The sequence below is a fragment of the Dicentrarchus labrax genome, unplaced genomic scaffold (genome assembly GCF_905237075.1).
Source record: "Dicentrarchus labrax unplaced genomic scaffold, dlabrax2021, whole genome shotgun sequence".
NCBI lineage: Eukaryota > Metazoa > Chordata > Actinopteri > Moronidae > Dicentrarchus > Dicentrarchus labrax.
Genome location: NW_026136706.1, coordinates 30,040,104 through 30,053,415, shown reverse-complemented (window position 1 = coordinate 30,053,415; position 13,312 = coordinate 30,040,104). Strand labels below are relative to the sequence as shown.

Genomic DNA, 13,312 nt, shown 5'->3' with positions numbered 1-13,312 from the left:
TACCTGTCTGGTTTAAATGGGTGTGCTGCTGCTTTGATGTAAATGTTTCAAATGAAATTATTTTGCTAATAAATATTTTATGAGTGGGGCGCTCTGGTTCCTCAGCTGGTAGAGCTGGCACCCTGTGTACTGAGGCTGAGTCCTTGCTGCAGCTGGGTTCATCATGGGTTTGACTCAGACCTGTGGCCCTTTGCAACATGTAACATCTGCTCTCTCTCTCATCTTTCCTGTCAGTCTACAGCTGTCACTAAAGGCAATAAAAAGCACCCCAAAAAAACTGTATGCATCTATTAGTTGCAATTAACCAATTAATTACTATATTTAGTGTGTTAAGGAAATGCCTCATTGAATCAAAATGTTTAATTCCACATATTTATCATGCCTTAATTGGTAGACAAAGTTGATTTTCTTTAAATAACGCAAACGTTTAACATTCATTCGACATTTTCAATTTAAGATTGTTCTGAATCCAGTGGTACCAAGCATTTGATATAACTCACTGTAGTTTTTGAGATACAGACATTTCTGTATCATACTATATTTAGTCATTAGTCATAAGGTTGACTGATTGTATCCCACAGGAATACATTATAAAATGTATTTAAGGTCTGTATAATGGCAATACTGGACCTATAAAAAGCAACAGATTATCATTTTTCTTGTTTAATATATATTGTAACAGTCCCGAATATGTATCTGTATCAAAAATTAGGAACATCTGAAATTCCTAACCTGTTTCTCACAGAAATGTTTTCCTGGAAAATAAAAAAGCAACCCCTAGTGACTAATGGCTAAAAAGAAAAAGTATGGTAAGAAAAACTAGCTAGTACTTTAAGTGCTGTAAAGGACATGATATAACCCCAAATTAATAGGTTTATTGTTTAGTTTAAAAAAATGTCACTTGGTTGTCTGAAAGGCAGCAAATGCTAACATTTGGAGAAAATGAAAAAGGGGGATGTTTACTGTGTTTTGGCCTGATAAATGACTTAAACGAGTAATCAATTATCAGAATTGTTGAAGATTAAATTTGTCATTGATTAGTAGGAAAATAAATAAAAACAAACTAAACAAACTGATTTGAGGGAGGCCTGGCAGGAAGTTTTGGTCATACCCCAGAAGTGAATAACAGTATAAAGCTCCACAGACCGTAATCAGCATGTGACCTGAGCCGGAGAAATAATTCTATAGAGACTAACTGCGTCAATGCTAAAACACAGAGGATATTAAGTAGATAAGAGGCTGTGCATGACCTCACAGACCGTCCCATGATTCTCGCTGCTCCGTTGAACAGGAGCATGAGCCGGTGGGAACCTGCCAAACAGACAGGTCAGTGTTCCTGTCTCATTACCCCGCAGCATCAGCACGCCATTTCATGTGCAGAAAGAAGCCTTTCATGCGCTGCGTTTGTACTTACGTTGGTGTGTCTACGTGACTTGGCGTAGGTGCTGATGCAGGCAGCGATGTCTTTGGACACACACCGTTCGTGCACTGTGTACTTGCATACTGTGGGAAAACAAGCAGAGACTGCAATTTACTTCCCATCACACACCAGCCTCAGAACTGGCCGACATGCTCCTCTTTTTGAATACTGAATAATATCGTCTTACACGTATTGGTCCTCTCATTTTAACAACTAAAAATGTGGTTTGCAGGGGATTTAATAAAAGGTTTACCACATTACAGAACACTTCAGACAATAAGTGAGTACTTGCATTCAGCGCTGCCAATAACGTCAGCCTCCAGAGCTCCCCGGCAGAATTCAATCAGTAATAAAATTACGCGTGATAACATTCTTAATGTTTTTTTAATGGCGACTGTGAGGACTTTTAATTGAAAAACAACATTGACTCCGAGGCACTCAGGCAGAACACACTACTTAAGTTTGAGTCAGATGCAGATGAACAGATAAAGACGGAGGAGCAGACAAAGAGATGATGACAGAGATGGAGAGGAGAGGAAGTCAGAGAAGGGGGGAAAATGGAGACAAAGGGATTTGAGGAGACGGACGAGCACCGGACAGGCAGGCGACACGGTGACTCACTGGAGCAGCAGAGGCCCTGCTTGCGCACTCCGAGCAGCATGGTGTGGCAGTAGTTACAGTAGGCTGGTTTGTTGAAGTGCTTCAGACGCCAAACATGCTGCCCGTCTTCCTGTACATTCTAGGAGGAGAACAGAGGACGGATGAAGCACTGAAAGTACAGTTTACTTCTAGCAGGACAGCCTCGTCTTTTAGTTCTAATTTTTTTTTAAGTAGCTCAAGTAAACATTAATACAATTAATAATTTGTAAGATCTTAAAAAAAAATAATCTGTCAAATATTTACAAAACATAAATAATCTGTCAAATAAAGAAACACAATAATTCAAGTAATGATGTAAGATAAGTAAGAAGTAATGATGTCATTTTGCCACTGCTTAGCAGTTACTGACAGTGTTTCCACTGTAACAGCTTATCACAGATATACAGTGTCAGTCAATAAGTAACAAGTAACTGCTGTACACAGATTCAAAAATATATGTGAGGTCATTTAGAGACAGTTTGCCCACCACAGAGCATTGACAACTGTACTTTTCATCTGTAACACTGCGTATCATACTCAAAAATCCAGTTCCAGTTTGTTGGTTAGCCAGTTAGCTAGTGTTTTTCTAACATAAGCACAGACCAAAAAGGTGCAGGACTTAGGACATCCATCTGTATACAATGCAGTACAGTACATACTGGAACAACAGAGTTTCTCTTGGTCCCTGATTCAAAAGGACAGATAATGCAACATTCAGTGGGAGTGAAGCAAATATTCAGACTACACATAAAAAAAGAAGGTGCAGAAACAAGATATAAAACAAGTTACAAACACGTAGTCCATGGGTCTTGAGGGCAGCAGGGTGTTAAGGAGTCTGACAGCCTGAGGGAACAAGCTGTTGCTGAGGATCTTGCCCAGATGCTTTGGTAAAATTTTCCGGACGGCAGCAGGGTGAAAAGTCTTCTTAGAGGGTGTGTCGTTCATGGCTTTGAATCATACATAAAAGTCATTTGGTGCCTCTGGGAATGAGGCATCGCTGTCACAGGTAGTGCCCCGCTACATACACATTATGGCCATGAGTTCATGCAGGATTTTCCGGACATACAGTATGTGCGTTTTGCTACCCTGATGGGACGGGGAAGGTTAGCTCTAGCAGATCTGAGGGCTGCCTTGTCCCTGAAATCAAAGGCAGCTCCTGGGTTTTCAGCAGGACCTCAGTAAACATCCATGGATTCTAGTTGGCATGGTAATGATCTTGGAAACAGTCTTGTAGGGCTGAGGTAGCTCCAGCTGCTGAGGAACTGTGGTTGAAGACCACCATAGAGTTTGCACATTCACTGTTGATATAAATACATAACCATCCTCCTCATGTCTCACCGGGGGATGAGGCGTCCCTATTTAGTTAGTCCATTCATCTGAATCCTTGGCGATGTTGTCATGGATCCACGTTTCCGTCAAAATAACACACAACAGTCCGATACCTCGTGCTGCGCGGTCAGCTGTAGTCTGAAGTAGTCCAGTTTAATGTCCGGAGAGCGGACATTTGCATGGAAATAAACTCAACTTCAAGAGAAAATACACCGACTGACAACTGATCTCACAACAACCAACAAGTGCTTTGAACTAACATGTAGAACAAAAGTTTAATGGTTGTGTAAAGACAAACCATTAAGTTTTACACACACACACACACACACACACACACACACAAACTAGTATGTACCGTATCCATGCCCAGCAGGACCAGTAAAGGGATAGTGGTGAGGCCTCCTCTGATCCACTCCTCCAGCGTGACCGTCCCATCTCTGTCATAGTCGATCTCTTCCATCATCTCCTTCAGTATCTGAAGGGACAGAGATATATTCCATATATACATATATACACAGCATATATAGATGACTGTCACGCAGTCGAGGCCCCTCAGCCCTGTGACTCCCTGCCTGAGGAGCTGAGCCTTGCTGAATCATCTTTTAAATATCTTTCAGGACAGTCTTTTATTAATGCTTGCTCAGCGTTTTACTGGCAACATGTCTGCTAGGTTTTATTATCAGTATTTATCGTTATTGTCAGGGGTTTTATTCCATTTTATTTCTGGATTATTGTAATTGCCTGATCAGTGCTGAAAAATTTTAATCCTAGTTCAACCATGTAAAGCACTTTGTAACTTTGTTCTGAAAGGTGCAGTTTAAATAAAGTTTATTATTACTATTATTATTTAAACCAAAGCACAGACTATAAATGTTCTGTGTATGCATCCACAAAAAAGTAATTAACAGGCAGACTACATACTGTGGTTTAAAGTAGGACTCTGAGTGTACTTACTGTGCATTGTCCCTGTTAAATAAACAATAAAATAAAAATATTCAACTTCAAGCATTTTATAACTAGCTTTAATAATTTTTCATAGTGGATGTAATGTATATTCAATTTTGAAACAGTGATTGAAAATGAACTGTGGCAGTTAATTCTTTATTTATTAGTATAAAAAGTGCAATAATTTCACAATTTTTGAGTTTTTGTTATAGATTTTATTGCAAAATGCAAATAATAGACTAACGAGCTAGTTGTTTTTCTCTGTAGCACTTTTGCTGAGAAAGCTTATTTCAAGCTATTTTGTGGGGTTTGGAACTAAAATCCACTTTCTGTTTGTCACTTAAGGTTTCAGCTGGCATTAAAGGTGAGTAAGGAGGGAGGAGAGGAGAGAGGATCTGTTCACGCTTCTCTTCCTGTTTGCTCACCGGTCGCAGTTCTGTTGAATCCCACTCAAGATACTCTGCCACATGCACCATCTGATTGATGATGCGATCCAGCTCCTACAAAAAAAAAGACAAACCGGCCATCATTACCTTCTACCTTCCATCCCCCCTCATACATTTCAAACACTGATTACAGGCTTAAGGCATGTGCCTGCTTGTGACATGAATAATGTGCTTTTAGCCAATGGTAAAGTCACTGACTTTAAAGGTTATACTGTGTTTCAGTCAGACAACTCACGTTTGAAATGTTTATTACAGCAGTATAGCATAGTTAGATTTTGGCGTCTAGGCTCCGACCTCATCATTCCCCACAGATATGTCTACATAGAGATATTGGGGAGTGATGAGCAAATACCTTAAACCCTAGCTGGAGCCTACAGGTGGATGCTGGGGTGGTGGTGGGGCTTACAGCACAGCAGAGATAGAGATCCCTTTGCCTGTGTGGCAGCCTCTCTGTGGTTTGTTTACAAAGCCGGTCTGCATATTAGCATGCAAGTTCCTCCATGTACAACTGAGGAAAGCAACTAAAACTTATTTTTCCATTGATAAAGGATTTATTTCCACCAAACCAGAGTTGGTGAATGTTGAAACAGTAGAAAGACGGTTTTAGTGAGTTGTATTTAGTTGAATGAAAGTCCAGTCTTATGATGATATGAGAGATGAAATGCATTTTTCTATGGAGTTTGGTGGTGAGTAATAGCGATATTACGGCTGGTTAAACAAAAAGGTCTATCTCTGTACAAATCCTTTCCATAATGTTGTCACACTTAGAATATCAATCAGAGCCTTTTTTAGTGGATGTACCCTGACGGGCGCATGTGTCTTCAAGGGTCAGCCAATGTTACATGGCAGCCGTAGTAGCCCATTTTGTTAGGTGGTTTTCTCATCTAACTCAGTGAATTAAGCATTTATTTTGACTAAACCAGCACTGGTGATTGTTGGAAAGACTAACAAAGAGAGCTTTGGTGAGTTTTATTTTGTTTCCGTCCAGTTTGAAGTGTGTTTTACATTTATTTGCTAGGATAAATGACTGATTTAGTCATTGGAGTCTGGTCATAGCGCTTATTGTTTTGGTCTGAGATGCTGGTGCTCTAGAGCAAGATCTATTGGCAAGTGAATCTCGTATATAAAACCCTAATGTTGATGTGAAGTACAAAGTGTAAAAAAGTCTGTATGTGTACTATGTATTTCCCTGCGTATATAACATATTAACAGAGGAGACTGTGTGTTTATGTGATGACTTCAGCACATGGCTAATATCAAACTGAGCGGATCCATTACAAATGACCTCATGTAAACACAACTGCTGTCTCTGAGTATTCAGGGTTCTATTCTTAGAGCTGCTGTATGCAAAGTGCAAACAGAGACAAAACACAGAGAGAAAGATGAAGATGGGAGGGAGAAAGAAAAGAGAGGGAGGTTCAAAAGTAAAAAAGAGACAGAGCCCACTCACCGAGCTGTCCAGAACCCCGTTGCCGTCTGTGTCGTACAGCCGGAACATGACTAGAGGGAAACGAGAGAACAGAGATCCCATGATGACTCAGATACCGTCAGATTATTAGTAGCTCTCTGAAGCTGTAACATTCGTTCTTGGACTCTCTCCAGATGGCCACGGGGTTAAAGAAGTGGAGCGTGCTCCTTCTGTACCGCAGCATAGGGACCAGTTAGCAGAGATTAGCCTTGTCACTGTGCGCCAGTACAGCATTAGACGCTAAAGAAGTCAATTGGGCACAGCAGGGCTTAAGCATGTCACTGACCTGCCCTGTGTGGGAGGTGTGACCTCAGTAACTAAGGTCTCTGGGGAGGCAGCCAGAGACGGAAGGAACAGCCTTATTACTCTTGCTGTCAACCTGAGCTGGCACACTGCTAGACAAGCTGCGTTAGTGGCCTGAGTGCATGCACACATTGCATAAGACAGCTGCTCCCACCGTGCACCCCTCTGAGAGCAGCTGACCCTCCGCCTACACCCCATCCCCGTCACTCACACTCCAGCTTGTCCTCTGGCATCCCCCTCTCCAGCAGGGAAAGGTAGCAGACGATGTCCTTGAGAAAGACTACCTGGGGAGACGACAGGGGGGAGGCTTTCTGGGGCGACGGGCTCCTCCGCAGAGACAAATGCTTCTCGGAGTGGCTCCTCTCTGTTGATGTACAACACAAGTGTTCAAAGCTGCTCACAGCACCCATCACTCTTTCTGCTGTGCGGTGGGTCCTCTGGATAAATTAATGGAATGAGCAGAGTAAAAGCACCGGCAAATAAATTACACATTTAAGTATTAGTTTAACAGCTTTAGAAAACTCTGTTACCGGTACAGCAGGTAGAGACAAAACAGAGCAGTGGCGAACGGGGTGACAAAACATTATTTGCAGTATAGACAGAGGAGGGAAACGCCACAGGCTGCTGACCAAAACAATATGACATCATGTGACAGGGATCTGAAAAGCCATAACTGGATTAGCAGCACCTAAATGGAACGAGGCATGTCTAAAAAAATACAGCATTGTAATACGTTCAAATTCTATTTTTACACAAAGGCATCGAAACAAACCTCTTATCCAACTATCTTTACTCACCTTACAAGCATTGTTTCCCATGAACAGGAGCTATAAACTGTTTCTTTCACTAAACGCTGGTGTAAGACCCAGTAACTAAATGTTTACTGCGGACATTGGTACAGCAAGGATAGACTCCACATAAGATTTAAGATTAGAGATAGGGGTGTAACAATATATTATGGCACAATATACTGCAATGCAAAAATGTGACAATATACAACATGAATGTGAAAAATAAACATTAATATTAATGTAACTATATTGTATATTAACTATAATATTAAAGGTTAAATATATATAAGATTTAAAACATGAATATAGCAGCAAACAATTATTCACTATGTAACAATATAGTGGAGTCATGGAGTCCTGAGCAGAGAATGGTGTCACACTCCCTCTGCCTGTGTTACTATCACAGTCTCTCTGTGGTCTGTTTACACAGCCGGTCTGCTCCTTGTGCAGCAGAGTAGAGCGTCTGAAACTGCCGTTTTTATCATCTACGTCAGCAAATTAAGGATTTATTTTGATTGTTGGAACAGTGGAAGGACTGACAGATGGTTTTGGTGAGTTTTATTTTGTTTCTGTCCACTAAATTAACTTATGATGTTATGATGATATGCAAGGTAGATTTATCGTTTTTGTCTCTGGAGTGTGGTGGTGAGTGATAGAGATATTACAGCTGTTTCTGATTAAACAAAAGGTCTATTTCTGTAGGGATCCTTTCCATAATGCTGTCAGACACTCAGAATAACAATCTGAGCCTGTCAGTGGCAGAAACAACAACTTTTAGTGAGAGTACTTGACAGGTGCATTTGTCCCAAAGGATGAACGTCACAAATGTTTTCTAATCTAACTCGTTGACGCTAACTGAAATTAAAGGTAATCCATTAATAAAATGTGAATATGTTGTTGAGTTTATATTCTTTAAACCAACAAAAATCAATCTGGGTGAAGACATTTAAATATAATATAATATATATAATATGGTTTCGTGGCCAGCTGAGGTTTTAGATCAGTGTTACTCCAGTCCAGTTCTGACAGGTATCCTTTATCCTTAAATATTGTTTTATTAAGATGCAGGTAACGAGTCTTTTGTTTGAGTTTTGTAGCAAAAAATTTTTAAACTAAATTCAGAAATGTTAATATTACATAAGAACAATAAAATAATAGTTCATTTAAATAAAAAATAATTAAATAATAAAGAAAATTATGACATTAAATTCTAACAACTAAACCATCTCCATGACAACTGAGCAATGCCACAAAAATTGGAACTCAAGCTCGAGAAACTAACCCTTAAGATTAAGAATGAGAATTTTGTTTAACTTTGTTAAAAGTTAATAATAAATTATATATAACAAAATAAATAATAAACTGTCTGATTCCACCTGTACAGTAACTTAGTTCAGCTCTTAATAAATATTGGGCTCCTGACAAGACACACTACAGGTTTGGCACTGACCTGCTAAATAAGGACCACAAGGACCACCAGTTATTCAACTGTCAGACTGATTATGGCACTATCTGCCAACATACACTAACCACTTGCAGTCAGTCTTGTCTCAGTGTAGCTAACCTCACCTGGTGAAAGTTTGGGGGACACTGGAGACCTGGCAGGACCAGCATTGGGGGTCAGGGCATTGCTGCTGCTCTCTGAGGTTTTGACCTGGGTGCATGGTGATCTGTGGGGCCCCCCAGGCGTGTGGGCCCCAGTCCCTGAGCGCTGCGAGGAGGAGCGAGATGAACAAGGCGAGGTGGTGGCTCCTGAGCCTGCTGTGCTCATCACACCGGAGTGCTCCGGCGTGTGTCGGCCCATTGCAGAGAGGATGCTTTTCCCGTTCATCCCTGTTGGGTGGAGAAGAGACGGAAAGAACGAACAGAAATTGAGGAAACAGCAGAGCATGAGTGAAGGGGGTGTTAGATGCACAAAGAGTTGGTTAATTGTAAGGAGCAATGTAAAGAAATACTGTGGAAATAGTGTAAAACTTCACAATGATCCAAATACAAAAAAGTCAGGATGCATACAGTAGAGGGACAGGAAGCAGATAAAAGGACAACACTGCGTTAAAAATTCACAAAGCATCAAATCACCCACTGATCCACAGGCAAAAATACCATGAGCTCACATCAACACAACAAAAAGGGAGCAGGAGGTTAAAGCCAGCAGGCCTCTTGTCCCATTAAGATGATATCACCCTGATGATACGGGCTAGTCGGCCTGCTCCGGTACCTGTAATGGGGGCACAGGCCACTTCGGTCTGAATAGAGATGCCTGCGTCAATGGAACGGGCTTCTGCGGTCAGACATTGTTTCAAGGGAGAGAAAAAGAGAGCGGCAGTAGCAGCAAGAATGAGTCAGTGAAGAAAGACTACTCTTCATGTTCTCTATATACCCAATGTCTGAGACAATCACTGTTTACACAAACTGCATGGGTTCAATATGAGGACGAAAGGAGAAAGACCTATTTTTGGAAGCTTTGTGAAAAGCAGTACCCTGTTTGCATGCATTATCACATAATAGGGACCTCTATTATATGTTAGAGAGCAGCAGAGGGTTATTAGACAGATAATGAGTCAGGAGCAGGAAACAGAAAGCTGAATATTACCAATTTAACTATTCTCTATAGTTATTCAGGCAGTACCATTGATGGTAATATTGTTCATTTCATCTCTGGTCTGATGCTTCAGACATTAAGACCTCCACCAGATGAAAGATTATGAAATGTAAAATAATGTACAGCCATTAAAAACCATTGTTAGAAATCACTGGAAGATACTAAAGGATTCGATCAGCTCCGTCCAGACTGGTTCATGTCATGTTATTTGAGATTACCACAAGGTGTCAGTGCAGGCTCTGTCAGCTGAAGTAGCAGCAGACAGCAAGCAGTGAACTCACTGAGAAACCTTAAGTGAAAGTTTTTCATTCATTTTTTTTACCAATATGACGACAGGCTTCCTGAATTAGACTCATGACGTGCTCGCTTTTTTCTCCATTGCTTATGCATAGACGGGCAGCTGCAAGGTGAGCTGCATTGTTGACATAGCTGTCTGTCTGTACGTGGAGAATCAGAAAGAATATACACAAGGAGCAGATCACAGTAGAATAATCCCTGTCCGACATGGGAATATCTTCCTTGAGTACTTTAGATTTTGCACAATGCAGGGGGCTTTTTATTTTGCCTTTTTCAACAAACAAGAAAGGGGGAGAGAGGGGGAGATGACACGCAGCAAAGGGCCACAGGTCTGACCCGAAACCCCGGGAAAATATGATTTATTTATATATAATTATTAGTAGAGGGCCTATACACCTAATAGGGTGTATTGTATCGTATCGTATCAGCCACTGAGATGCATTTTGCGTGGGTCTCCGTGATGGAGATGCAGATCCGTAATCCCTGTGGAGTTTTCGACGTCTGGTAGGGTTATTGAGCAGTTTCTGGGGGGGCTCTTGTTGCCTTTAATTGATAGTCACAGGAAAGGGGGGAGAGAGAGAGGGGATGACACGCAGCAAAGGGCCACAGTTTGAACCCATGGCCGCTGCAGTAAGGACTCAGGAAAACAGTTAAAATGTCTTTACACAAAGCACTGGAACAAAAAATATACACACATTTTTCTTTCTTATTTTGTTATGGTCACTTTGTTGTAATTAAGGACGTCTAATTCTGCAACAAGGACAAAGCTAAACAATGTTGAGTCAATACTACAGGTAAATGGGATGCCAGCTCCCAGGATACCCTGGAGCAGCTTTAATATGAGTAGGTCCCCACTTTTGTTTGTCTCATGCACGCATGTGACACCTACACACACCCCTGCCAACGGTTTCACACTATTCACCGACCTACCGGGCGTGGCAATGTGACAAGATATGCAGCGATGCACCAATAAAGCCAGGAATGAGAGTCGGCTTGGAAAGTGTTTTATGAAAAAGAAAAGAAAATGCATTTCTATGTTTGTTGAACCTCAATGCATTCTGGTGAACAGTGAATGTAAAAAATACTTGTTTCTATTCAAGAAAACTCCACAGGGTACCTTTAATTTTTGTGGATGTAAACACCCAACCGCCTGAAGGAACGCGGGATACACGAGGCAGCCGTCATGTACACACACACGTAGCTCAAAGCAAGAACATCAAGGAAAAGATGACTTTACTGCCATTTCTTAATTCACAGTAAAAACAGACCGAGAGCGAGGGGACTGACACGCGACTGACGTCTCCAGATGAGTCCGAGCTGGGTCGTCGCAAACTAAACTAGCTGAGACACCAGTGCTGCTACCCACAGCGACACGCTGTCACTCACATTTAGCCTCTCTACACTTGTTGCCTCTTACTTTTACAAGCATTATACCACAGAAATAGATTTCTAATTCAACAGTCCATCTGTCTCCTCAGCTGCTCTGCAGTCAGGAGCAGACAGGCCGGACCTGGTGCCAGGGCCCACACAGCACTCACATGGAAGGATGGAGGCAGACTCAGTTGACGTACTGCACAGAGCGAGGCGCGAGAGACCAGCAGACATTGTCTCCAGCTCTGGTCAGTGAGGGGCGAAGAAAGGCCGTAAATGTAAACATGATATCCTGGAGAAGACATGCTGTTTAAGAAAACTGGCATATTTGACTGTCTTTTGGCAAAGTGGCCAGGTCCCTCTACTTTTATTATCTGTCTATTAATCTCATCTTTTGATAGGATATTTTTTTTAACTCCCTTGGCTCAGATTGTGTTCAATATCAGACATATTTTCCACTCAGGGTTCTGGAGGGAAGTTGCTGCATCAAAGTCAATGTGCATGGATGATACCAATTACTGGGTCTACTTGAAGCCTTCTGTTTATTGTGTAGCCTTATTTATTAAACTATTCTTAAATATAAGAGATAAGGAAGTATCATGACTTGACAACTGTTTATTTATTGGCAGGCAACATGTGCAACACATTCACTCTCTCTCTTAGAGACACAACTTAAACCCGAGTAGCCTTCGCTGGTTATTGGGAGCATTTAGAGCCTAACAGATATACAGTGCTTCCCACAGATTGACAGTGTGGCTGTCATTCCTTATTTCACTATTTCATTCTACTTAATTCTCCACCTTATTTTAGTGTTTCTTTAATCTGCATTTTCCTTTTTCTCTTTCACCCCCACCCTAGGTTGACCAGGTGTCCCACTTTGTGTGGGACTGCACAGAATAATTATCCATTGTCCTATGTCCCTCATATTGAGACTGGATTCCCACAGTTTGATTTGTTCTGCCTACCACTGCAGGACAGATGCTTTTGTGGTTTTTATACAATGGTTGTGAAGCAAGCAGGGACGGCTTAACCAACGGTAAGGAGAAATAATTAAAGTTTTACCGTGTATGTGCTTGAGCTCAGTCTTGAAGGGGAATGAGATTGTTTTTGATAAGCTGTGTGCCTCTTTTAAAATCACCTCCCAGACCGCACAGTGGAATAGTACGTTTTGGACGCTGCATTGTGACCTGGTGTCCCACCAGTGCCTCTGTAAATATGTAATGTTCTCCACGTGGTGTCTTACTGCTTTGAATCGTCCCTAATCTGTATAATGTGTCCAAGCTCTGAAATCTTTGTATAATGTCTTCCCATGTAATGTGCGTAGGGTTGGGTACTGAAACGCAGTACCAATAGTGCACCGGTTCCGACGTAAACGGTAGTAACCAGACCGAATAAGAACGAACATTTCGGTGCCTCATATCAGTGCCTGACTTTTTTTTCTTTTTTTTTTACCGCCCCCTGGTGTTCCGGTGTCAACTTGCATGACGTCAGTGCCGCTATTCAGCACACTTGTTGATCAGAACTGATAGTGAGAGGATCAATGAAGATGCCGAAGGCAAAACGCAGCGGTTTGGCTGCATTTCACGTCTAAGGATGCAGACTCTGCGACATGCAACAGATGCCATAAAACAATTGCATACAAGGGAGGTAACACGTCGAATTTGATGAAACATCTGGCGACACGTGGAGTTTATTTAAAGC

At 41.5% G+C, this 13,312-nt stretch overlaps 1 protein-coding gene across 1 annotated transcript in view; it reads right to left on the bottom strand.

Moving 5' to 3' along the window:
* The window catches only part of LOC127365856 (diacylglycerol kinase beta), a 102,954-nt gene that overhangs the window by 69,169 nt on the left and 20,473 nt on the right, over positions 1-13,312 (bottom strand). The window contains exons 6-13 of the mRNA XM_051404393.1: positions 9,560-9,622; positions 8,911-9,174; positions 6,762-6,914; positions 6,230-6,279; positions 4,759-4,833; positions 3,744-3,863; positions 2,042-2,159; positions 1,415-1,503 (exon numbers count right to left, since the gene is read on the bottom strand). Of these exons, the coding sequence (XP_051260353.1) occupies positions 1,415-1,503; positions 2,042-2,159; positions 3,744-3,863; positions 4,759-4,833; positions 6,230-6,279; positions 6,762-6,914; positions 8,911-9,174; positions 9,560-9,622 (932 nt within the window). The remainder of the gene's footprint in view (positions 1-1,414; positions 1,504-2,041; positions 2,160-3,743; positions 3,864-4,758; positions 4,834-6,229; positions 6,280-6,761; positions 6,915-8,910; positions 9,175-9,559; positions 9,623-13,312) is intronic.